A 27339-nucleotide genomic window follows, 5' to 3' on the forward strand; every position below is an offset into this window, starting at 1 on the left:
AGGGTAGAGGACACACTAGAACTCATTCTGGGAACCCCACCCCAGCTACAGCCTTCACTAATGCTCTCATTCGCTGAGGCCTAGAAAGCACTACCCGAGAGGGCTGGGCAAGGCCACTGGCTCAGAGGCCCTGAAGAGATGTGAGGGCTCAAAACACTGTTCCTCTCCCTAGAGCTCCCATGCTCCTGGGACCTTGCAAAGCTTGCCCAACTAATTGGCCCCTCTGGCCTCCCAGGCTCCTTGGTGTCTGGCAAGAAGAGGCTCTGGATAGAGCACAGACTTCACATTGAGCCCCTGGTTGCCTGGGACACACTCAGTCCGTTGGGCTCATCCTCTCCATCCTGCTCAGCCTCCGCATCTCTCCCAGCCTCAGCACACCCCCCAAGCAAGGGAGGGCTGGGAAGGAGCCCACCATTCCGCTTCATCTCTGCCAGCTCCTTGGCACAGCAGCTGGGTGTGTTGGTCTCATAGGTGTCATGGAAGGTGTTGTAGTCCACCTCATAAAAGCCTTTTTCCAAGGTGAGGACGGGAGTGAATCGGTGACCCCAGAGGACCTCGGTATCCATGTAGGAGCTTCGTGCTTGGCAAGTCATGCCTGGGAGACAGAAACCACATGCATTAAGATGCATCCACTTATCGATCCGTGCATCCACCGTCCACCCCCTTTACATCCGTCTCTCCATCTGTCTTCCATCACTCTCCATCCATGTAACTATCCATTCATTATTGTCTGTCCATCCACTCACTCAAACCCATCCCCAGCTATTAAACCATTTATCCATCTGTGGTGGGTTGGAATGAGAATGGAATGAGAATTCATGTATTTGAATGTTTGGTTACTGGTTAGTAGACTATTTAGGAAGGATTGGGAGGTGTGGCTTTGTTGGAGTGTTTCTGAGGCTTGGAATTGAGGTTTCAAAAGCCTGTGTCAGGCCCAGTTCTCCTCTCTCTCTCTCTCTCTCTCTCTCTCTCTCTCTCTCTCTCTCTCTCTCTCTCTCTCTGCCTGCTGCCTGTGGATAAGTTGTAAGTTCTCATCTGCTGCTCCAATACCATGACTGCCTGCTGGCCTTCCTGCCACCATGCTTCCTGCTATGATGAATATGGACTAACCCTCTGAAACTGTAAACAAGCAATTCTATTAAATGTTTTTTTTTTACAAGTTGCCTTGGTCATGGTGTTTCTTCATGGCAATAGAAAAGTAACTAATACACCACCCGTTCATCCAATCATCCACCTACCCAGCCATTCATTCCTCCCATCGTTCATCTACCTAACCATCCATTCCTCCAATCATCCATCTACCCAGCATTCATTCCTCCAGTCATTCATCTGTCCAACCACCCATTCATCAAATCGTCCATCTATCTAACCACCTACTCCGCCAATCATTTTTCAAGCACCTCTTGAACCTCTACTTTGTGCCCAGGATCTAGAAGATGATGCTGAATATGAGGTGGTCCGTGTGGTGGAGGAGCTCAAACTACAATGAGGGAAGACAATGACAAATGGACTTGCAAGATTCTGGAACACATTTCTAGATGCTAAAGGGGGGAATGAAATAGTTGGAGACAAGGACACATTTTTGAAAGCAGTATTTAGGATTAGAAGAGACTGACTGGAAAGGAGGCAGGACAAGGGTTTAAACAAGGAAAGTTCAGAGTGAGGGACCAGAGAGCTGCTGACAGGCATTCAGAACATAGGGAAATAGCTCTGAGCGGACAGAAACCTGCACACTCATGAACACATACATGTATATGTATCCATACACAAGCATGCATGTATGCACAGGAAGGGAAAGCAAGTTAACACCCAGCCTGGCTTCTGATTTGAGGATGCTCTGATGCCCCTGGTGTCTCTCTGCAGCTCTGCCATGGCTGTGTTATTTTTAGGTGTTGCTTCCTCTCCAGAGAGGGAGGGCAGTTTTGTTTATGGATGAGGAAACCTCTGTGCTTAGGGTCGCAGAAAAGCAAATTTTTATTTAATCACTGTCCAAGGAAGAACTGGCTTGTGCTCTTCAGACACTGAAGAGGAGCCTTCTCCAGTTCCTACTCTGGGCCTTCTCTGGGGGAGGGGTCATAGGCCCAAAGGCTGCTTCCCATTATCTGTGCCTGGGCTCCCCAAAGCATTCTATACATGGTGGGCTTCTAGCCCACTCCTTGATTTCAAGGTGATGCTTGCCCCAGCCAGGCCTCTCCAATCAGGGTGTATACCGGTCAGCCCAGTAGAGGTAGAAACACCCAAGCTGGACACTAACCAGTCTAGCCCAAGGCCCAGTGCCTGCAGGTTCCCAGAGACTCTGAAAAGACCCTGGCACAGGATCTGCCCCCTTTCACGGTACATATCAGCTCCGTGTTCCACCTGTGGCTCCCCATCTGGCCCTTCAGTCTTCCCACAAGGTTAAATCTCCTCCTTTGCAGACAAGCTCAAGCAGCTTGCCCAGACGCACATAGAAAGGATGTGGAAGAGTTATGCTGCTTAGCCTAGGCCTGAATTAACACCAACACTGGGTTTCATGAGCGTGACAAGGAAACAAATCAACTCATGCCATTTGTGAGTAGGTGGTCCCAGTCTCCCACAGACAGAGAGCAAAGATTAGCTATCATAGCTTATGGGAGGGGACATCAAGCAGTTAGAATAGGACAGTATAGACCAGAGCTTTCAGGGACATGTGGGAGGAGGGGTGGGCAGACAGGATCAGCATCCACTCCTCTTTTGGTGGTCTGGGCATGCTCTCCTGCTGCACACTGGCGACAGTGAGGGCATCGCCAGGAGACGATGAGACTTTGCCTCTGCCCCATCCCTCCTTCAGGACCTCGGAGAAGAGCTCCTTCCCCAGAAAGTGATCCTTTGTTCTAGCCTGACCCTGTTACCAAGGACACAATGACCCTAGAGTCTCCATCCACACGAATCAGCTTCCTGCTTCCTGACTGCCCTCAGCCCCAGGGACTCCTCCAGCTGCCACCATATGCTTCCTGGCTAGGCTCCGGCCCCCCAGCAGATGGCCAGGCAGCCTTAGGCATAGTCTCTAGGGACTGCTATCACCCTGCCTGACTCTGAGTTGGAAATGGAAAGGCTTGTCTGAGTCTCCCAGCCAGTAGTCAGATTCTCAAGGGCTGCTGGGTATACTTGGCCACCTTTAACAAGCCTCTAACATTCTTAGGGACCAGTGTGGCCTGTAGAAAAGGCTGGAGACTTGTAAATGAAAGCCCCCAATATGCACACTTAATGTCTGCCTGGCACTTTTGCAGTTCAGCATCCATCTCTGTAAAAGGGGGCAAGAAGCACATAAACACTGTTTGCAAGGTTTTGAAGTACATGGGGGAGTTTTGAACAAACCGTCACTGGGGTTAGCATGCTGCTCAGTCTAATGGTGAATTAAAGAGAAGGAAGCTAAAGGAAGACAAACACAGCATTTGGCTGGTGGGCACTCCTTCCCAAGAAGCAGAAGTTCGAATCATGAAAGTGGTGCCTGTGGCTCTCAGCTAGAGCTCGGGTCCTCTTAGACCTTGGCCTCACTGGGTCACCTTCAGAGAGATCTGCCTTGGCAGGAGGAAAGCTAGGGGACAAGCTGCTCCTGAGAGAGGACAGCTGGGAGAGCATCTCTCCCAGATCTGTAGCATAGATGCTCTTAAATAAAGGGTTGTGCAAAATACTCATGAACTTGGGAAAGGCTGCATGCTGGGTACCATCTACACTGGTTCACTTTTGTTATCGACACAAACCAGAGTCCCCTGGGAAGAGGGACTCTCAGTTGGTTCCATCAGATGGACCTGTGGGAATGTGTGTGTTCGGGGAGAGGTTCTTTTGATTGATGATTGCTGTGGAATGAGCCAGCCCACCATGGGTGATACTATCCCTAGGCAGGTGGACTTGTGTTATATAAGAATGCAAGTTGAGCAAGCAAGAGAGAGCAAGCCAGGAGGCAGTCTTCCTTCATGGTTTCTGCTTTAATTCCCACCCCCCATGGAGTTCCTCTCCTGAGTTCCCTCAGTGACGAACTGTGACCTAGAAGATGAATAAAGCTTTTTCTTTCCTAGTTGGCTTTAAGTCACATTCTAGTTGATATTCCATCACCGAAACAGAAAGCAACAGCATCCTCTTCTAATGAGGAAGCCCTCATGTACAGCAGTGATTCTCAACCAGGGGTCACATGTGGGATATCCTGCATATCAGCTTTTACATTATGATTCCTAAGATAGCAAAAGTACAGTTAGGAAGTAGCAGTGAAATAATTTTATGATTGGGGGTAGCTACAACATGAAGAAATGTATTAAAGGGTCACAGCATTAGGGAGGTTGAAGGGGCCATGACGTCTCACTCTAAAACACCCACCTCTTTTAGTCAGCCCAGGCTTCCCAATCACCCCACGCCTGTCTCAGGACAAGAAGCACTTTGACCTATTGGAAATGCGGGCTGGCTCTTGGGTCTTGCTGCTTTCATGGTGCTTGCTTGCTCACATTTGTGCTTGTTTCTAGACCATGAATTCTCCCTATGGAGATACGGAAGAGCCCCAGTGCTGTAATACATGTTTAAAGTCTAGAACCATGCCGAGAAGCTGGAGAATTCAGTCTGTGTTAGCTATTGTTAGTGCTCTAGCTTGGGTAACTGCCCCAAATTGGTCACATTGGGGATGGAGCAGGGTGTCGCTCATTGTCATTTTGGGATTCTTACACACGAATGTTGTACATTCTAGGGCCACGGCTGTCTATGCTCCAGGGGGTAGGAAGAGGATCAGGTGGCTGAGGAGGGCAAATGTCTTACCTGTTGCTTCCACCATTCCCTCTAGGATGACTACGACTTCAAACTCTTCCTGTTCCAGCTGAGCACGTGACATCTCCCAGAAAGGGCTCTTCTCATTGATCTCATGGGAGATGATGAGCGGGGACACCAGGAAGAGACGGTCGTCCCCAGTGTCAAAGCCCACATTAATGTCGGTCTGGTTCAAGGGGATGAATTCTCCTTCTTTGGTCTGCCGGGATTTGATAAGCTTGGCGCGAATGGAGGCCTCCACGATGTGGGAGTTTCGGAGGTCACCTACCCGGAACATGAGGCACAGCTTCTCATCGCGCATGGAGATGACGGCATTGTTGGAAAACATGAGGGTCTCTGCTCTCTTCTTTGGCTGGCTGATCTTCACAAACATGCAACCCACCATGAAGGCATTAACGATAGAGCCCAGAATGGCCTGCACCAGAAGGAGTATGATCCCCTCCGGGCACTTCTCGGTGATGACGCGAAAACCATACCCAATGGTTGTTTCTGTCTCAATGGAGAACAGGAAGGCAGACACGAACCCACTGAGGTTTTCAACACAAGGGATCCACTCTTGGTCACCCACATGGTCCAGATCACCTCGGACGTAAGCAATGAGCCACCAAATGAAGCCGAAGAACAGCCACGTGATGGTGTAGACCATGGTGAAGACCAGAAGGTTGAAGCGCCATTTGAGGTCCACCAGGGTGGTGAAGAGGTCACTTAGGTAGCGGTAGGTCTCCTGAACATTACCATGGTGCACATTGCACTTGCCACTCTTCTCCATGTAGCGCTGGCGCGGCTTCTTGCCTTCTGCCAGCAGGCGAGTGCGGTCGGTGGCGATAGGGATGTATTCCCGTGCCTGCTTGGGAATCTTCTTGTGGTCCTGGGACGTGACTCCTATCTCCATGTCTTTGTTCGTAGCTTTCCTAGAATCGCCAACCATAGCTGAGATACAATGAATTAAATGACACCATCATTAGTGAAGTGGCCTGTTCTGAGTACAGACCTGGAACTGGAGGCTGCTCCATTCTGGGGATTCTCAAGTGTGTCTCTTCTAGGGTACAGTGTCCCAGACTCTGAAATTCTCAAGGGCTGGGGCCAGGTACTCTTACAGCATTTCTTTGTATCCCCGGTGCCACTGGGATCTTGGATGTGGCACATGCTCAGGACTTTGTTGAATGAATAAAACTGGGGGCCGGTCACACATGAAGTGTTTAAGGTATTTGGAGAAATCTGAGAACAATTTGAAAAATAATAATTGCCACACTTTATTAAATGCTTATTATGCTTCATGGATTGTCACTTGTGATTAGCATAATAGCCTGTTGGAGTTAGTGACTGCAATCTCCATTATATACTGCATAGAGTGCATTTCTTTCTTCTAAAAGGAGATTTAGTTTTTAAAAATATGTATGCATGTTTTGCCTGTATGGGTATGTGCCCTGTGTGCATGCCAGGTGCCCGTGGAGCCAGCAAAGACATTGGACCCTCTGGGAATGGAGTCTCAGACAGTTGTGAGCTGCCATGCAGGTGTGTCTGAATACAGGCCCTCTGCAAGAGCAGCAAGTGCTCTTAGCCACTGAGCCATTCCTGCATCCCTTCATGAGGATTTCTAATATTTTGTTAGGATACAGGGTCCTCAAGTGCAAGGATTTGTGTCTGTGTTTCTTGCTACATTCCAAACACAAAACCGGGATAAATTGCCTTACCCAGACTGGTTCAAAAGCACTGCTGCATGAAGAGTTTAAAGATAAACATAAAAGCAGGGGAAGAGGGTATCAAGGTCAATTTTGGGATCCCTACCCACGTGGCCCCAAGCCTGTGCTTCCCTCTACAGACCACTGCCTTCCTCCCTTATCATTTGGGATCCTTCAGCATCTGATGGAAGGAGAAGGCAGCATATGCCTGTTTCCCTGAGCGGTCCCACCTGCTGTCTGGATGGGGACTCTGTCGTCTGAGTACTTATTAAAATGACAAACCACTGTGTAGAGGCACCCTTGAAATATCTGATCTAGTTAGTCCTGAGAAATTGAGATGGATGACATGTTTGTGCCCCGAGGCTTTCAAAAGGACTGCGTTTTTAGAGGGCACGCCGTGCTTCAAAGAGACACACGGACACCTGGAATATTCCATCCATTGCCTTCCTGACATTCTGCTCAAGCTCGTTTAAAATTCTTTGAGACTCTGATAAAGATAGGGGAGATTGTGAACCCCTCTGATTACTGAGAACAGCTTACTCAGGGGCAGAAGTTGAGCTAAGAAATGTTCCTCCATTTGCCTGTTTATTCCTATCACAAGTAATTAAATGGTTATATGTTATCTGTCCATTTTTCTTTTGTTGTTGCTAAAGTCTTTTTTGCTTATTCTTTGCTTTGAAACAGTTTCAGGTTGGTGGGGAAGCTACTATGTAGCCCAGGCTGTCCTCCAACCCTGGTCTTCCTGCTGTGGCTGTGGCGTTGTTATTGCTGGGGTTTGCCACTGTTCTGAGCTAGTATTTCCATTTCTCAGGTGAGGAAATTATGCTGGAAGCAGTATGGGGCCAGTTTAGTTCTGGAATCTGACTTTATCTTGCTCTACCCCCAGAGGCTTAACCCTGACGACATGGTGATGTTCTATGACTCAAGCTTTAGCTAACAGACTCCTATGTCCAGAATTTTCTTTGAGCTCTGAACCTGACATTTCTCTTAGGCCTCCATTTTCTTCATTGTGCTGGCTGAGCAACAAAGTGTCTTGACCACTCTGTGACCTGGGCCAGTAAAACTGTTTGTTCTCTTGCAGGCTCAAATCCAAGCACCCACTCTGGATAGCTCACCCTGGGGTTTGGTAAATTTCTTTTTGGAATCCAGTTGGGGGCGGTCCCTTGTGGAAACTTCCCTACCACTAGTTTGGGGACTTTAGGGAACTTCTGGAAACCATTCTGGTGAGTGTTCTAGAAACCGATAGACAGAGGATTAGAAATTAGCAGGCTTGGTGGACACGAGGACTGGACTCCTTCTTTACAACCAACGTCCTATGAAGACCAGAACAGGAACTGTAGGACCCCTGCTATTGGTCAGAGGAAAGGGACCTGAGTCAAATCTTCCATGGGACTTCCTGAACTGCCTGAGGACATTTGTTTATAACTATTTAAAGCTGGTCCCAGGTCAGCAGTATGCATTCCATACATAGCAATGCCTACTCTTGCGACTGCCAGTCAAATTGGCCCATCAATCCTCTGGAAGAGAAAGCACCCCTTGGGGAAGCTGTTCTCCTAGTTAGCTTCAGTTTGTCAACTTGACACAATCTAGAGTCACCTGTGGGGAGTCTCAATTGAGAGATTGCCTACATCAGATCAGCTTGTGGCCATGTCTGTGAGAGATTGCCTTGGCTGATGATTGACCTGGCAGAGCATGGCCCCCTGTGAGCGGCACTGTCCCTAGGCAGATTGGGCTGAGCTGTATAAGAAAGCTAGACAGATGAACACGAGCCAGGGAGGAAGTCGGAGTGAGCTAGCAATCAAGTTTCTGCCCCTAGTTCCTGCCCTGACTGCCCTCAGTGATGAAAGGTAACCTGGGGGGTTATAAGCCACATGAACCCTTTCCTCTCATAAGTTGCTTTTGGCCAGGGTATTTTAGCAAACCCAAAGAGATGAAACCAAAGCAACTGTCTATATTAGGTCCACCAGACATAGTGTGGGCTGTCTAAAATGTAAACGAACACAATGTTCTCTTGGGGACATTCTCACCTCCTGAGGGTGTCCCATGCCACTCTGAAATAACTCTGTCTTCTAGCTATGTTCTCTTTGTCTTATCTGAATTCTTCTGGCAGGGCTCACAAGACGAGAGATGAGTGGGGACAAGAGCAAAATACCCGTGACATAGAGCACGGAACCAAGTGACCCACTGGCCAGCTAAGGCAATATTGGCCGTCTTGAGGAATCCCGTGACAGCCACCTGGGTGGCTGAAGCAATTTCAAGGTAACCTTTAAAATGTCATCCACTTGAAGGGCCATTTGTCTCCGACATCCATTGGCTATTTCCCTCTCTGTGCACAGCCACCTGCTCCCTGCTCTTACTTGCGACAGGTGCAAAGATAAATGAAATAAAAAGGGAAATGCTTGGGACATCTTTATAGAGGGCTGTGCAGGATTTTGTTCTGCCCCCTGGGTGAGTCTTTGTGCCAAAAATCTCACCAGAGATTCCTAGAGCTGGCAGACTATGCTGGTGACCCCAAAGACCCTGTACCCCTGGGAACTCAGCTGTGGCAGCCCACATTGGCTTCCAACTGAAGTGTTTGGTGAGTTCTCCCAGCCACACATGCTGACCAGGGCTATGGCAGGGCCATGAGAATGAGTCCTATCCAGGGCACTTGGGAAGTGTGTTCTACCCTCGGCTCTGCTGATTTTCTGCACGGTTTCCCTCCTATTTTTAAATACACTCTATGCCTTCGTGTAGCAGAGGGCCCTGTGATGGGCTAGAAGCAGTGTGATGTTTTCTAGGACATCTGTGCCCAGGTCTGGAAAAGTGCGCGTGGAGAAGGCTGCATATTTCTGACTTAAGAGCCATGCATTTGCCTAAAATAACCCTTGTGCCACCTAGGTTGTGATGACTAGGTTCTGTAGTCGGCTCGATTGGGCTAAGAATCCCGCAGGTCACTAATGAGACACAACTTCAGGCTTGTCTGTGCGGGTGTCTTCAGGGAGGCAAACCTGAAGAGGGAGGACTCACCCTGAATGTGTGTAGCACTGCCCCACGGCCTGGAGTCCAGACTGACTCATACAGAGAAGGAGAAAGCAAACGAGTTACGGCAGTCCCTCCCCATTCTCCGATCCCTGGTCTGACCAAATGTGAGCAAGCTCTCCCTGCCAGTGCTTCCATGCCATGTCTTCTTCCCCAGTGGGCTATCCTTTTAAACTCTGAGCCAAGCTAACCTTTCCTCCTTCAAGTGGCTTCCTTTAGGTGTTTGATCACAGCTACCGGTACACGGGGTAGGACTTGGGTTTGAGCTCATTATGCAACAGACTTGTTCTCTGCCCTCCTTGTTGGGGGCCATTGTGGGGAGCCCTATAGAGGACACGTGACACAAATACAAGTAAAATGCAGTCCTGCACCACATAATAATGCTTTGATTAGTGACAGACTGCATATATGACCCTGGTCCTTCAAGGCAGCGTCAAACAGTAATAGAGCCTGCACTTGGCCATCTTAATTGTATAAACTAGCTGTACAAATCACCTAACAGTGCATTTTCTTCAGACTGTCTCTATCATTAAGCTGGGTGCTGTGTTTATTTATAATCTCTCCTTCCTTGAATTTAAGTGCAGAGTGGTGGGCAATTTTCCCAAATTTTAAACACACCAAGAGAAGACACGTCTAAATCGAGCACATGAAAGCTCAGTGGTGTTTGCAGTGTGGGTATTAAACTCCTTGATCATGGAACCATCGCCACCCAGGTTTCTTCAAAAGTTAAAAGAGGACTTATTCTGGAAAATCCTGGCCTCCAGTGCTTGTGTGCCCATCAACTCAAACAGATTTTCAGGGACAATATAGGCAGGCATTTAAAAATCATGTTCTAGGATCAATTCAACTAACTGTGCCTCCATTCGGTAGGTATTAATTAAGGATCTGTTATAGTCCGGCCCCTGACCTGGGAGCTGGACACAGAGCAGTGAAGAAGGTAAATGCAGCCCAGCCTACCCGTACTTTTCATCTTAGCGCTGTCTCTTTCTACCCAAGGTGTCCAGAACTGTGGGTAGCAGAGAAGCAGGGAGACAGGCACAGGCCTGCGAGAGACAAGCTGAGCATCCCAGCCTGAGCAAACCCTCTGACGCCTGGCCACCCTGTGACTGCACTTCTTTCTCTTCTGACTGCCCCTTGTGCCTCGGGTGGGGAGAGCTACTAGAACATGATTAAAGGTCTCTGCAAAGACAGCTTCAAGGCCGGCAAAGAGGCTCAGTTCCTTTGATACAAAACACAAGTGGAGAGACTCGAAAGAGGCCAAATCAAAGGAGCCGTACTGAGATGGCGCCTGCGAGAAACCGACATTCGTTAAGTAGATCTTGGTGCAAAGGGTACCACAGACACCCAGCACAGCACAGAGGCCTCTGGGACAGGGGAGGTCTAGGATGCTAGGGTCCAGGGGCCCTTGTATTGCAGTCTTATAAAAGCCAAACTCAGACTTGGTGGCACTTCCTGGGCTGGGAGTCTTGTCTTAGACTAAGTTTCCCAATTATGAAAATGGGAATCACAGACCTCTTCCTGAATTCCTCTGTTCTTTTTCTCATGAGCTGGGTTACCATCTGCATGCCCTGAAATTCGGGATATGAGATGAAGGACACTAGAGAAAGAGGCACAGAGGAGGACATACTCATGTCCCCGCTGAGATATCTGGGCACTGTTCTGAGTAAATCTGATGAGTGTGCTAGGTATTTAGATATGATTGACAGTATTGGAGACTTTTGATGGTGGCAAGGAAAGCATCTGCTTTGCCTTAATTTACGATTTGAAATATCAGAAGAAAGGGTGGATATTTCAGGGCTTTAGTGAAGTCCGTTAATAGACCGCAACTTCCTTCTAGTTAAATAAAAAATCTGAAATCAAACAGTGGTCTTGATCTGTAGTAAAGATTAGAACATTACATGCTGTTTTCTTTCCCTTTAAGAGGTAATGTTGAAGCTGGGTATAACAGCATACACCTTTAACACCAGCAGTTAGGAAGCAGAGGAAGGCAGATTTCTGTGAAATTTGGGATATCCTGGTCAACATAGTGAGTTACATGACAGCCAGAACTATGTAAAGTGACCCTGATTCTAAAAACAAACAAACAAAAATAGGACAAAAGGGTTGATGTTAAGTCATTGGCTGAAGGGGTTCCTTAGGCTCCCCTCCAAAACATCACAGACTATTGGTTACTTTCCATTGCCTGATGGTAAGGCCTATTGCTGAAGATAACACTTTTGTCAAACATGAAGAAATGGATGGGGGGGGGGGCACTGGAGAGATGGCTCAGAGGTTAAGATGCCTGCTCTTCCAAAGGTCCTGAGTTCAATTCGCAGCAACCACGTGGTGGCTCACAGCCATCTGTAATGAGATTTGGTGCCCCCTTCTGGCCTGCAGAAATGCATACAGGCAGAACACTGTATACTTAATAAATTTAAAAAAAAGAACTGGATCTGGTGCCCAATTAGAAGCTTCACCCCTACTGACTAGCATTTATGCTGCTAGAATGTACTTTGCATGCTACCAGAGAAGAAAAGTAATCATCAATATCACTCAGTTACAAATCCTGCAACCAACAACAGAGATCTGCCTGCAATACAGGCAATAGTGGCACAAATGTTATGGAAGTAACCAACCACTTTTTTAAAAAAATTGGATTTAATGAATTTAAAAAATGGATTTAATGCCCACTGTATGAGAGAGAGCCATAACTGATACTGCTAAAGAGGCCAGGAACCTGAGACTATCTAGATCTTGGGCCTGGGGGTAAAACCTACTATTATTCTGCTAAAGGAATATAGCAATAAAATGACCTAATGACATAATGCTGTACTCATAGATCAATGCATCACTCAGCCTCATTAGAGAAGCTTCATTAGAGTTTTTTCTTGTAGTAGACAGGAATTAAGACAGGGAGCCACAACTGGATAGCGGGCAGAGAGTGAAAGACTTTGTAGCACACAGTCCTAATGGGGTGTATTTATCAACATCCCGAACCCCAAGGCTTAGAGAGCTGTGTGGAAGAGAAGGAGAAAGATTAAAGAAGCTAGAGATGGTGGGGGGATGACTCCAAGGAACAGCAGAACTAACACACGTATGAACTCCCAGATGTGACAGCATCCATAGGCATATACACAGATCCAAACCAGACAAGCATCCGAGCCGTGAGAGGGCAAGTGGACACAAAGTCACATCCCTAATCAAGAAACTGTTTTTAATTGATGTTTGCTGGGAGGGGAAAATCAGAGAGGAAAGAAGATGAAGTCAGGTGGATAAAGATGTGGGTGAGATCTGGGAGGAGTTGGGGGAGGGGAAGAATATGATCAGAATTCGGTATACGAACAAATTGTGATTGACAAGAACAAAAAAAGAGTTAGCCCAGTCAGGCTTGTCAGTCACTGGCCAGGGGACTAGCTCACAGGAAAACTATTTTCCTAATTGGAAGAATGTCCTTACATGCCTATGAGCTGCTTATGGAAAGCCTGGAGAGGTGGCTGAGCAGTTAAGAGCACTAGCTGCTCTTCCAGAGGACCCAGCTTCAATTCCCAGCACCCACATGACAGCCCACAACTATCTGTGACTCCAGTTCCAGGGGATCCAATACATTCTTCTGACCTCAGTGGGCCTTGCCTGAGCATGCATGGTACACAGACATACATGCAGGCAAAATACCCATACACATAAAATAAAATAATAAATAAAAATAGAACACTTTTTTAAAAAGCTTTTGCTGTACATTACTGCTAAGCCTGCCCACTTTCCTAAGTTCTAACTAAATAAACAGTAAATTTTCCTTTCCATTTTTTCCTCTATCATTTATTTGGATACCAACCAAAATCCTAAATGCACACCCCTGACACCTTAGGCACCTAAATCTCTCACTTCCACCACAGAGCAGGTTTTGGTCGCCCTTGCTGAACCTGCATGCCTTCTTGAACTCTAATTTAAATGACATGGCTATCTCACTTCCTCTTATCCATTCCTGTTTTCAGTTTGCCTGATCTATAGATTTTCTTTGAAATGCTAATAAAATGACCTTACAGGTTTTTTCTGAGTGTGTTTTTAAACTTGTTTATTAACAAGAGTGAGACCCACAAAAGGAACCCCAACTTCCTCAGAACAACTACACTTAAGTGTTAGAACCTGAGAGAGCCCCAAAGGGTGGTGCCTGGGCTGCTTTGGTCCTCTAAAGTGTGAACTGATTAGCAGGGAGTGTTAAAGGCAGAAGAAACTGTGTCTATATCCTGCATAGAGAAGGCACATTTAACCAGGCAGGATTCTAGATGCCCCCACGATCCCTATCCCTTTCCACACTCCATGAAATCCCAGGACTTGGATTCCCTGTTCCCATGGTTGGTACAGTTCGAAGGTGATGTCAGCCTGGTCTAATGGTAGCCACCCTCTGCAGGACTTTCCTGAAGCAGGAGTTGGTAGGTTTCTTTTTTTCTTTAAAGATAGAAAGATCTACGCAGCAGCAAGTGGCTGTCTCTGGGAACAGAGAGTAACCGATGGTGGCTGTCAAGGCAGCCACAGTCTACAAGGGCAAAGACTGGATTTCTCACATCCCCAGGAGCAGGGAAGAGAAGCTCAGGTTCCCCACGAGAACTGAGCAGGGTCGTGATCACACAGTAGCTGCCCCTCTGATGCTAAGCGGATGCTGTTTGGAGACCTGAGTTGGGTCTGTGGCCATCTCTTGTGGCAGAAATGGAAACAGTACAGATTTGATGCTCAGTGAAGGACCCGTCAGCCACCAGATCGCTTCAGTTCACAGTGTTTCACAAGTAGAGGAGGGGGAGCTCATGGGTTGAGACCCTCCTGAGCCTATGGCTCCATCTCCTCCATTTTGAAGAAGATTTTGTTTCATAAAAAAAAGGAAAACAGGAGCTTCTACATCTTTCCAAGGACCCTGGTGTGTTATTTTATACCCCTCCACCACCTCCTCTTTCCATACTGTAATTAGGGACCTCGCCTCTCATCTCCCCAAGAAGTGGTGTCTGAAATCTGGAGGACTTTCTAAGAATGCTTCTTTTTATTTTGCCAATCTTCCCCAGCCAGAGCTGGGGCAGGGTTTGTGAGTAGTTCTTTGAGGCTGCTCTAGGGATGCTGCCTTTGGGGAGGAAGTGACCACCATGCACAGTGTCACCTGGAAAACCTTGCGGTGAGGGCAGCTCAGAGCGGTGTAGAATGGGATCCCCAAGCAGGCCATTTGGGGGGCCTAGGACCCTAGGCTTCAGGATTCAGTGAGAACCCAGAAGCTCCGAGAACCGGAGGCTTTCAGCCTAGACTTGCAGAATTTGAGTGGCGCGGAAGGGTTGGCCACCCGCCCTGTGGGCAGTGGAGGACAGCATCACTGCTGGGACAAAACACTCAGTTCTCTCCACTCTTCTGCCCTCTAGTCCACAGGTTGATGGCCATCCAGCTGTCCAGGGAAAGCCCCAGATACATATGGACTTCCTCAGCTGCACAGAGACATTATGGCTAGGCTGCCATATACCAGGGGGTGGTTGGGGAAGAGGAGACAGAGAGGTGCTGTGTCCAGAAGAACGGGAACAACTGGGTTCAGAGCTCTGGGTGGGGGTGGGTTGTCATGATTCAATAATGGGCTGGGCCCAATCTCCTCACCTTGAGGGTCTTTTTTCTCACAGAGGGGCCAGTGGATGTCCCCTCTGTCCCCCAAAAAGCCTACGTGCAAACAACATTGAAAAGTTGGCCTTTTTTCTGGGGGAAAAAAATCTTGATTTTCCAGCATTTCAAAATCATCATTCTTAAAACAAAATACTTTTTAGAGCATTCTGAGGCCTAATGGCACAGAGACCAGCAGAAATAAATCTTTAAAAAACCCATCAGGGAGTTCCTGAGAAACCCCATCATATTGCTGCTATTTGGTCTAGCAACTTAGGTGGGATCCAGTCTTGAATGCCTCACCGGTATGCTTAGGTCAGTCTGGGTCACAGCACATAAGGTACTAAGCGTGAAAGCTCAAGGGAATGAGAAGCAAGGCTTTAACCAGCCAGTGAGCCAATTAGTCGGTTAATGAATTCCCACTGAACACTTGTGCTTTGCTGGGCCCTGGGGGTAGAGGACCCGAGGAGTGCACCGTAGTCACTTTGACTGCCTTCCATTCACGGAGCAATTGTTGAAATGCAGGTTCTGACTCGCTGAGTCTGGGGTTCCTTGCATCTACATTTTCCCCAAGGTGTCCCAGTGACATCATCGCCCATGGCCCTCAGTACCTTCCTGAGTGGCAGGGCTGCCCCCACTCTGAGTGCACAGGGCAACCAGCTCTGGTTCCGGGAGGCTCTGGAAGGCAAGAGTTTGAAGAGCACACGTCTATTCCCAGACTTTAACCAGCTCAAGGGATGGCAGGGAACATAATGACTACCAGCTCAGCTCTATAGAGAATGATATGAAATCCAAGGCGCAGTTCTTAACTAGGTGCAACTGAGCAGGTGAGGTGGGGTCAGCAGAGCTACAGCACCCAGTGCCTACAGAGAGGAGCAGAGCAGCAAAACCTTGTCAAGAGGGGAGGGGCCAAGAGGAATAAAGGCTCGGGTATCCAGTGCTAAGCCAATCTCCGCTCTGGGCGTCTGTGCAATACATCCTCTCAGGCACGTCTATCACGTCCCTTTTAATAGCTTGTTGTTGCAAATCATAAAAGCACAGCCGTTAAGTAACCTGCTTAAGGCTGTAGCGCCTGAGTGGCAGGGCCAGGTTTCTCTTGACTTCACATGCCCTGCACAGGCTGCTCCCCATCAACTCTGAGTCTGGCCAAGCAGTTCCATGCTTCCATGGTTTTGAGAAACCTGACCCAGCTTGCAGCCAGACTGACAGACACCCGATCTGTGCCAGGAAGCCAATTAATATTGACTGTCGTGTTCCTAGGCTGCTAGCGGCATGCTTGCTTCTCGGCTCTCTGGGGCTGTCTTCTCCCTGGGCCCTCCTGCTTCTCTCCTGATACCCCAGAGCCAGATGACAGCATTGTCCTTCATTGTTCCCAGGAGATCGAGATCCCCTGTGGTCCAGGGAGCATCACCCCTGCTGGGAGAATCACTAAGGCTGTCCCCCTTCCCTCTCGGAAGAGTCTGCTTACACAGTGGACCCTACACAGTAGAGTATGGGTGGCAGCCACTTGTTCCGTTCTTAGCACCCCCACTGGATTACTCTTTGTCTGAGGGACTATGCTTCTGCCAAGAGTTGAGGGAAATTCGCTCCTCTGGAATACTATGCCTAGCACACTGTACATGCTGGTAGCAAACAGAACCCATGCTGGGCACTGACCTCTGCTGCCTACAGAAGCAGATAGGAGGCACCAGTGAATCACAGCTGTCCTGGGATGTCTAGGCAGACCTTGCATAGCTGCTTACCAGTCTTGGGCAGAAAACAGGCGTTCTCCTATTTTAACTCAGATGTAATGTTTTCTCACACCTCGTTTTCTTTTCTTTTCTTTTTCTTTTTCTTTCCTTTTTTGATATGGGGTCTCAGTATGCCAGGATGGCCTCAAGCCAAGGATGATCTTCAAATTCTGGTCCTCCTGTCTCCACCCTTGGAGTGTTGGGATTGTATGTGCCTCTTAGCCTAGTTTGCATTAGATAATTTGTTTTATAAAGACTTGAAATACTTCTTTCTCTTTAGTCTAGGAAAAGCAATTATCCAAACAGACGGTAAATCTAAACAAAATCGTTCTGAGCTTAGGGAGCACGGGAAGACATGGTGGGGACCGTAGCTTAGGGAGCACGGGAAGGCACAGTGCGGACCATAACTTAGGGAGCATGGGAAGGCATGGTGGGGAACCATAGCTTACGGAGCACGGAAAGGCATGGGGGGACCGTAGCTTAGGGAGCACGGGAAGGCACGGTGGGGACTGTAGTAGCCCTGTATAAATGCACAGTGTCAGGATGGTGTGTTGTGGAATTGAGGCTGTGCATAGACTGCTTTTCTTCTAGAAATGGAAAGATTTGGAGATGGAGCTGGGCATGGTGGCACATGACACACAGTGGCACATGGCTGATCCCAGCACTGGGGTGCCTGAAGCAGGAGGCTCATAAGTGTGAGAGCAGCCTTGGCTACACAGCAAGTTTCAGAGAGAGCCTCCGAGGCTACACAGTGAGACTCTGTCTAAATAGTAAGAGAAAAGAAAGATAACATATTATCATCTTTGTTATGATGGTGGATTCAATTTTGGAAACATTGTACAAGGTAAAGAAATAGGTGTCTGGGAACCAGGTTCAGCATCTGCCAAATTATGTTTCTGGGCTCCTGTGTGGGAGAGGGGCCTCCTCCCTGAGTGAGGCAGACTGTACTTTGAGCTATGGTGATCCTGGCACATTTTCTCTTCTCTTTACTGCGCAGGCACTGGCAGGACAAAAGGAGGCAGGGGCTTCATACTGGGCACGCTCCCCAACAGAGAGGGGTCAAGGGCTGTCTCCTCTGTTCCCACAAGCCCTGGCTGCTCCCTACAGCCTTATTCTCCCAGCCCCTCTGTCATGCAGATGGCCCTGCCAGGACACCCCACACCCTGCAGAGGACACCTCTTTCTCATGAGCAAGGACCCCTTCTAGAGGGCTGCAGAGAACCACACTGGGCAATGGGCTATGGTCCTCCATTTCACTAATGGTGTGGCAAGGCTCTCAATGGGAAGAGAGTTCTGATTGCAAATGCAAGCCCTTCAGGGAGGCTGTAAGGACAAGCGAGCAGAGCAGGTCACCTCTCCGCTGCCTTCTGTCTCAGATGCAATGGATGCCAATCACCTGCAGTCAGTCATGGTGGCATAGCAGGACTGTGGCGCCATGCCACGTAAGTGGGGCTGAATGTAGGTGCCAGCGCTTATACCCAGGCTGTTGCTATGTCTTGCAAGGCTCACAGGGGCTTGAGGAATGCATGGTTCTTTTAACTTTGCTCTAAGCATAAGGCCCTAGAAAAGGCTCTCCTACAACCACAGTAAAGATCTCTTGTGGCTTTAGGGGCAGTGACAAGCATAGGCCATGCTCCAGGAGCAGGGCAAGGGGCACTTGGTAGAGTGCAGAGCCAGGAGCAATGTGACTCTAGGAATATATGTGTCAGAAGGGACATGTCATCACTGCAGGGCTGTATCTGTGCACAGTGCTCTGGTTGCTGGGCTATAGGCTGAGAAAAGCTCCACCCAAGGGAATGGTGAGCAGAAGTCAGGGATGGATGAGGGCTCCTCTCCATCAGCCTTGTACAGACTCTGTCCCTGGGGATCTGTCACAGACATGCAGTCTTCTCTGCTCAGGACACCCCTGGCCTGCATCCTAGCTGCCTCTGCTCCTCAGAGGAGAGCCCTGGAAGCGGCCCTTCAGCATAAGTCGCATGCAGAGTCAAGCTGGAGAGGAAGGCAGGGGACTGAAATTGAGACAGAGCCACTCAGCTGTGCCACATTTGGACTCAGCTACAACGGCCAGAGCACCGTGCTTAGAAAGGGGCATCTGTGCTGTGTTCCCCACAGCTTCAAACTCTTCTAGCTTTATTGTAAGCATGCATTCAGTGTATTTCTTGCAGCAGGTTGTACTGATTTCTTTGTAGAAAAACTCTGTAAGTAATGTGGGGCGTGCATGTGTGTGTGTGTGTGTGTGTTGTGTGCGTGTGCGTGTGCGTGTGTGTGTGCTGACAACTCTGAACTGGTGGCTTTACCTATGCTAGCTTGACAACATTGGGTAGTAAATGTTATGCACCCATTGCGCAGATAGAGACTGTGGTTCAGGGCAGGCAGGTGACTTGCCCAAAGCCACATGTAGAGAAGCTGCAGAGCCCAGCCCCGGGCCCACACGACCCAAGCTTCTTCTTACCCATCAGAATCCAATGATCTTGATTATGAATTGCAATCCTGCTTCTCTTGGCCACACCTGTTCCCTGGATCACATTTACCCAATAGATTTCCACCCTTAGTCTCTCTCCCTATAAGGATTCCCATGGAATCATCACACCGAAGAAACCATTTGCCATCTGATCTTGCTGAATTCCAGTGTAATATCCCCGGCCCCTTTGCTAGAATAGCACAGGGACAACTACCGTACAGCAGTGTGACCATGGATAGCAATGGTGTCTCTAGTTCTCCTGGGTTCTTCCAAAGCTCTCCCACTGACATGAGACTCTGATAGCATTAGCCCCATTTTAGAGCACTGGTACTGCCCCTCCTTCCTAGGAAGCCACCAACAGAAACACTGAGGCTGTAATGGGGATGCTGAGTGATTTCACGGCAGGCTTCACAGGTGACCCTGACTTCTAGCCGCACAACAAAGGGGTCAAGTGGCTCTAAAGGGAGACCAGAAGGTGAGCTTGGGGCCTTGACTGGACCCTCAGGCTGCCCAGACCAAGGTGGTGATTGGCTGCGGCTCAAACAGCATCCTTGGCGGATACCCCATCATCTGTCTAAGGAAGTCATAAAGCATTTGGCTTCTGGTGTCCGGAGAGAAATAAGTGCCCAATTAGAAGTCCCCTGGCTATTGTGTCATTAAAGAAACAGGAATCCCGAGAGCTGTGACGAGGATGAAAGCAAAAAGGGACTAAATGGTGGCTGTGGAATTTCCAGGGAAAGAGGACCAGGAGAGAGAGAGAGAGAGAGAGAGAGAGAGAGAGAGAGAGAGAGAGAGAGAGAGAGGTGGAGAGAGAGAGGGAGGGAGAGAGAGAGAGCGCATTCTGCTTGGGACTTTACTTCTTTGGAGAACATGCAGGAAGGAAAAAGACAGAGAAACTATTCGAGTCCACCTGTGGAGAGGACTGCTAGCTTCTTCAACTGGAATATTTCGTGGCTCACCCTGGAGAGCTGCTGGGGGGCTGCCCTCAGCTCCATTTGCTTTGATACTCGGCTATGGTACACTTGCATAGTGCAAGGTACCTTTCCAGTCCTCTGCAGAAGATGTATGAAAAATCATGAATTTAAAAAAAGGCATGAAAATCAAATTAGTTCCTTTTCCATTTTCCACACATTTGTATCTGTCTAGTATCTTTCTTCTTTGTAAGCCTGGCATCTCTATGAAAGCAGACACCATAATTCTAATACATTGTAACTCCACATTGTATGAATTCTGCATTAAATAATAAAGAGGATTAATAATTAAATCAAAAATGAAAAAAAGATACTTGTTTTCGCTCTAAGGCCTGGGGGACAGATTTCGTGGGCTGGTGCCGATTGGTCAGGGATGGTTAGAAAGGATCACATGGAAGTGTGGAGCTGAGAACAGCAAGCCAACAGATGGGGTGAATGTGCGAATGTTTATGTAGAGGGAAAAGGGTGAGGGGAGGGGAGACATGGGCCAGGAGTGAGGGCAAAACAGGGAACAAGGGTACAATAGGTATGGTCCCCAGAATTACAGCTGAAACCTCTTGGGTATGGGAGGGCATGACACACTAATTCTGAACACTGTGTGTGTGCTATTTACTTAGTCACGTCATACAAGACGTGGGGTTGGTAGTCCTTTCCCCCCGTCTGGCTGATAACACACAGTGTGTGTGTGTGTGTGTGTGTGTGTGTGTGTGTGTGTGTGTGTGAGAGAGAGAGAGAGAGAGAGAGAGAGAGAGAGAGAGAGAGAGAGAGAGAGCAGCATCAAAGCACCAAGTTAATGATCTAAGTTTAAACCCAGGCTAGTCAGCCTTAGAGTCTCCCTCAGCATCTTCGGGGAAACAAGGGAGAGAAAATGACTTCAGGTCCCATGGCAAGGGGAAGATGTAAATGCCTTGGGAGGATGAATGAAGAAGTTGGTAAGAACAGGAACAAAATAGAAGGACAGAGGACTGGAGTCAGGAGTTGAGAAGCAGCCAGGCACTGGTGGCCCAGGCTTTTAATCGCAGCTCTCATGAGGCTGAGGCAGGTGGATCAGTGTGAGTTTGAGACCAGCCTGGTCTACAGAGCTAGTGCCAGGGCAGCCAGCACTGCCCAGAGAAACCCTGTCTCGAAAAACCAAAGGCAAAACTACAAAAAAGAGTTGAGAAGCAAAGGATGAAAAGGAAGCAAGGAGAAGGACCAAGGAATCTGTCCAGGGGTCGTGTGTCATTGTACTTCCTGTATTCCCTGTGAGATTCTTGCCATCTGCCATCTTCAGTCTTTCCTATGCCATTTCAAGATGGGCGTTGTCTGGCCCATTTTCCAGGAAGCAAACTGGGAAATACCATGATTCCCAGGGTCCTGCAATTAACTTCTAGTAGAGGTGACAAGGACTGCTGGTGACTGCAAAGTGTGGAAGCACCGGAAGGAGAGAGGAGAGAGCTAACTGAACGGAGAAGCACACTGGTCTGCAGATTCAAAGACAAACTGTGATAATGACAGGGACTTTCCCCAAAGTGACAGGAAGTTCATCCCATTTTCTTTCGCATACAAGGAAGATTTGACTAAGATCCGTTAGAGAGATAAACAGTTTAGCATAGGTAAAATAATTCTGGGAAAGAAAACAAGAATAAAGTGGAAAGGATCAGTAACCCCCCATTTCAAGAATCACTACACAGCTAGGGTAAACAGGAACGTGGTGGTAGAAGGAGATGCACATAGCCCGAAGGAACAGAAAGCCAGAAGAGACCTTCACAACGATAGTCAATGTTCTTGGCTAAATTTGTTTTCATCAAAAGTGCAAAAGAAATTCAATGGAGAAAAGATCACCTTTTCAACAAACGAGGAAGGGGTGATCTGACATCTGGGTACAGGGAGGGACTGAAGTCTCTGACTTTATGAAAGAAAGAAAGAAAGAAAGAAAGAAAGAAAGAAAGAAAGAAAGAAAGAAAGAAAGAAAGGGAGGAAGGAAGGAGGGAAGGAAGGAAGGAAGGAAGGAAGGAAGGAAGGAAGGAAGGAAGGAAGGAAGAAAGAATCTCAAAATGGATCTTAGCTGTAAGAGTAGGAGAGAGCTTGTGGGAAACACTTCAGGATCTAGTGTAGCTGGGCAGAGTTCTTATACTTGACATCAAAAGCGCAATCCATAAAACACAAATGACAACGTTCATCATGAACGCATCTGCTTTGGAAAAAGGCTTTCTAAGGAGATGGCAGGACAGACTACAGAGTGGGAGAAACACTTGCAGAGTGAGTACCTGACAAAGGACTAATGCACACACTGTATAAAGAACGCCCCAAACCGAACTGAGAAACAAAGAGCAATCCAATTAGAAAACAGGCCGGAGACGTGGCATGACATGAGCAGAGAGGAAACGAACACACCGGCAGGTGCTAGCTCCTTATCCATGGGAACAATGCAAGCAAACCACAGCAAGCTACTGCACACACCTGTCAGAAAGGCTAGAGCACAGGGTGACGGCAAATGTCGGCAAGGGTACAGAGAAGCTGGGCCACTCATCGCTGTTGGTAGGAATGTAAAATGAAGCCACCATGGAAAAGTTTAAATTAAAAAAGTAAGAGTTATTTTGTTATTCAATGATGTATGTGCCTGCACGTGAGTTGTGAACTCCCAGATATGGGTGCTGAGAACCAAAGTTTGATCTACCCAAAGAGCAATATGAGTTCTAATCACGGAGCTGTCTATCCATCTCCTTGACTTTTTTTTTAAAAAATGTAATAATAAAAAAAAAACCCAATCTCACTGCATCCATTGTCACCCGATAATGACATAAGGGCCACAAAGACAATATGAATAAATGCTTTGGGACTGTGCTCCCAACAGATGACCCCTTTAAAAGCACTGCACTTCCTCTTCGACTTCTCCAGTGCTTGGCAGCCTCTAGTTGGAAACACTCTGGAACAGAGTAACAGCTTCTCCTTTCAGCCTGATCCGACCCAGTTGTTTTGTTGACTTTGTTTTAGAGTGAATCTCTTCTGCATCATCTAATACAAGGCGCATGTACTCAGCAAAGCCAATAACGCAACCGTCTATCCACATATTCATTTGCTCATACGGTCAGACCTGAATCTGAGGGCTCTTTTGCAAGCAGTGAAAGACATTGCGCTGCTTGTAAGATCGGGAGGCTGGAATGGGAGAGAAGCTGAGAGGCAGCATTCCCAGCCCCAGCAGTCACATCAGGGACATGATGAGGTGCCTGCCAAACCCCACCCAACTTCTTCCCCTTCATCTCAGACACTCTGGCCAGCCTGGGGGTTTGTCCTTGGTGACCAGGAAGTGCTGTTGCTACCTGATAACTGGTCTGATTAACCCTGACCTTTGCTCCCAGCCTGCTCTGGTCCCTAATGACAGAAGAACTTAACATTTAAGCTCCAGTCAGGATCTCCAGGGTTGTGTGATAAAGGTTTGCTTTTGGCATTTAGCATTAACACAACTCTTGGCAAAGGTTGCTGTCACCAAGGGCTCGGTTGACAAGAATAGCTCCCTTATCAGAAAGTTGAGGTAGGAGGAACTGGACACCCAGGACAGCCACCCAGTCCCTTCTGCTGGGCTTCTTCTACTCACTTTTAAAATAATTTCAAAGAAAGCCACTTCCTAAGCTGCTTTGGGGGGAAAATTTTATGTAAGTAATTTTATTCAAATTTCTCCCTATAATTCCTTGTATCTGAACTCTCATTCTCCTGTCTCAAGGAAGGAAGGAAGGAAGGAAGGAAGGAAGGAAGGAAGGAAGGAAGGAAGGAAAGAAGGAAGGAAGGAAGGAAGGAAATGTTCCCAAGGCTGACAAGTGTCTTAGCAGACAGTGGGTGATGGTTCCCTTCCGAAACACTGCCTCTCAGTTCACACAGTGAGAAGCTTAGTCTGAAAATGGGCACACTGAGCCACAGGTGGATTCCTGCCCCTTCTCAATTTCTCTCCATTGTCCTCCACTCCCTGCCTAAAAATCTGCTCAGTATAGGCTTGAAAAATACAGGCAAGTTTTAGCTAATGTTCTTAATGGAAAGAAACTCTGCCTAAATGAGTATATCCAAAAGGCTTCTGGAAACAGCCTAAATGCCCCTTGACTGAAGAATGGATAAAGAAGATATGGTACATTTACACAATGGAGTACTACACAGAGGAAAAAAAATAATGACATCTTGAAATTTGCAGGCAAATGGATGGATCTAGAAAACATACTGAATGAGGTAACCCAGATCCAGAAAGACAAATATAATATGTACTCACTTATAAGTGACTTTTAGACATAAAGCAAAGAAAAATAAAAACAGCCTGCAACTCATAATCCCAGAGAACCTAGACAACAAGGAGGACCCTAAGAGAGTTTACCCGGGAAGTAGAAAAAGACAAAATCTCCTGAGTAAATTGGGAGTGTGGGGCTCATGGGAGAGGGTAGAAAGAGAGGGAGGAGGAAGGGAAGGGAGGGGATAAAAATATATATCTCAATAAAAACAATTAAAAAATCAAAATACTCCAAAAATTATTTATTCCTGGGGGCATGCTAGGTGATCAACTGGATGCTGAACTGATTCTAAATAACATTCAGAAGTGGGTGGAGTTTTCAAGTATATGAACTTCCAGCATTTATTTCAGGGGCTTGGCTCCAGTAGGCATGCAGAATCCCAGCACCTTAAACATGAGTGGGAACTCAAGACTGGGCACCCTGCTGTGCGGTAACCTTCATTACAAATGACCATAACAGCCTTAGAAGGCTCCTCAATTGATGGACCAGAAACCCAGTCACACAGTTGCAGAGGACCCCAGAGGGACCTTGCAACTCATGCATCATGTACCAGAGGAAGCAAGGCCATGGGACCCACAAAGACAAGTGTTCTGCATGCCCAGCATGTGGAAGGCAGCCTCAGGGAAATCTATACTGGGGAATCCTGCTGAGAACTGACTTTTCACAGAGTAGGTATCCCAGCTTCGGGACAGCTCTGGACAGAGGGGATGACCAGCCCCATCCGTCTCCTGCCCTCCCCGTCTTCTCTCCTCTCACAGCTGACCTGCTTGCTAGATAGAGCATAGAACGCACTCATTTTATGCTTAAAACAGACCCGGTCTTAAGCAAGAAATGCTACTTCTGAGTGGCCAGCAGTTGGTAGCTGTCTTGGAGAGGCGATGCCAGGGTACTGGGCTCTTTTCTGTTGGGAAGCTAGGTAGTAAGTCCGGGGAAGACGGCTGGGTGTTGTTGGAGGATGAAGTTATTCCTGTGATGGTTCCTCTTTCAACCGTGGTCTGATTCAGTGGTGCTCCCAAGCACACCCTGGACCATACAGCTCGCCCTGGAAGCAGAGCCTTCCCCTGTAAGACTAGTACATGTTTAATAGTCTCTGATCCCAAGGGTCTAACCAACCCTTTCATGTCAGAACCCAGTTCAATCCGCTTCTAAATCCCCACATCACTCTGTTCTGCTCACCTGGCAGAGCCAAGGAAACCCTGGGATGGGATTTTTGACCGCATTCACCTAAACCAGGCACCATGTGCGGCTCCTGCCTCTAATCCCAGCCCTCCAGAGGCAGAGGTTGGCTGATCTCTATGAATTCAAGGCCAGCAACAGCTACAGAATGATACTTGGTCTCTCAAAAAAAAAAAAAAAAAAAAAGCAATGGGGGAGTCTGTACCTAAGCAAAGGCATTGGCTGAGAGGATTAGAAGTGCCCTTTAGGGCCCAGAGTTCCTTTTGCTTTCGTTCCTTCTAGAAACAGGAAAACCAAACTCCATCCTACAGGCTTGTGTCCAGGTTAGCATCCCAGTTCCATAAATACCAGCAGCTTTTCCCGACTTTCCCACGTGGGAATGTGCTCTGTGAACTAGGCAGCTTACTTATGTTAAAGAATAGGTATGTACAATTTGGAGTCAGATGTAGATAAGAATCTCCTGTCATAAGCTATGCGTTACAAGCAAGTTACTCATCCTCCCCGGACTGCAGTTTCTAACCTGTAGGATAGGACTGGTAACTCCTGCTTAACCTAGAAAAATCCTAGAGTTTTTGGTAAACATACATATTCCCACGGGTCATTATGTATTTGAAAAGGTCCTCAGTTTTTAGTACGGATACTGGGCAAGCTAGAACCCCCTACTTCCCCTTGGGGGTATCCCTTGGAATTTTAAGGAGCCAGCACTGTCCAAAGTCGGTTCCACAGCCCCAGGATAGAAAAGCCCCCCTCCCGGTGGCCTGTCCTTCCTTTTGAGAAAAATGCTGACAGAATCAGGGTCTGCGGAGCAGATCTCCAGGAAGAAACACAGGGAAAGACAAAACAAAAACAAAAAATACTATGACAGTATAATCGCCCTCCTCAGCTTTTATCTTTAACCTTCTCTTTTTTTCTTTTCCTTTTCTTTTTGAATATGCCAAAGATGTTTTAAAAAGAATGAAAGCATGTAAGTAGCGTCCAGCGCACGGGGACAGGGTGGAAAGTCGGGGGGGGGGGGCGTCTGGCACCACAAGAGGGGCTTCCCAATTTGACCAGAAATCAGCTGACGCCGAGGGTCTAAGGTTCAGGGGGTGGCCCACCCGGCTATCTCGGCACCCACTTGCAGGTAGAGCTGTTACTGGGAGCAAGGTTCTCTCTCTCTCCTCCCACAGCCTGGTCTGGCAAGCCAAAGATGGAAGGCTGTTTCGGGCGCCCAGGTATCCGGGTCTGGCGCCGAGAGCAGGGGCGTTTACAGTCCTCGGGAGGCTGGACTCCTCATCTCCTGGCGGCTGGCGGCTAAAGCCAAGCTTGGGTTTGCTGAACTTTGGACCTCGGGATCTTGTTCCCATCCCATCGCAACCTGGCAGGCTCAGGGGTGCGGGGCGGTGTACACCTGCTTTCGGAACCGAAGCACCCGGTCCGGTCCGGCTTGGGGAGTCGCTGAGCTGGGGAGGGACTCAAGGGAAAAGGAGACAACTTACTTGTAGAGAAGGGAGCTTCTCTGAACCCCTGGGGCTAACTTCTGGTCGTCCTTCCTAGGCGGTGCAGGTGGCGCTCAGGGCTCTCCCGGGGATTCCCTAGCCTCAGGCATTGCCGACCTACTGGCAGCTGCCCTGTGCTACTCTGGAGCAGCAAGTCCTGCGGGCAGAGGTGGCTAAACCTCCCGCCCCTTCACCGG

The 27339-nt window shown here is 48.1% G+C and overlaps 1 protein-coding gene across 2 annotated transcripts; it reads right to left on the reverse strand.

Moving 5' to 3' along the window:
• Positions 1-281: 281 nt before the first annotated feature.
• On the reverse strand, positions 282-27339 carry Kcnj5 (potassium inwardly rectifying channel subfamily J member 5). Of its 2 annotated transcripts, none has more exons than XM_038323550.1 (3): positions 27143-27339; positions 4762-5681; positions 282-595 (listed from the first exon to the last, which is right to left on the reverse strand). In XM_038323550.1, the coding sequence occupies exons 2-3, from the start codon at positions 5660-5662 to the stop codon at positions 282-284; spliced, it is 1215 nt and encodes a 404-aa protein (XP_038179478.1). In that variant the 5' UTR covers positions 5663-5681; positions 27143-27339. The 2 variants fall into 2 exon arrangements, with proteins under 2 accessions (XP_038179478.1, XP_038179477.1); XM_038323549.1 differs by having other exon boundaries at positions 4762-5700.

This window comes from Arvicola amphibius, chromosome 3 (genome assembly GCF_903992535.2).
Source record: "Arvicola amphibius chromosome 3, mArvAmp1.2, whole genome shotgun sequence".
NCBI lineage: Eukaryota > Metazoa > Chordata > Mammalia > Rodentia > Cricetidae > Arvicola > Arvicola amphibius.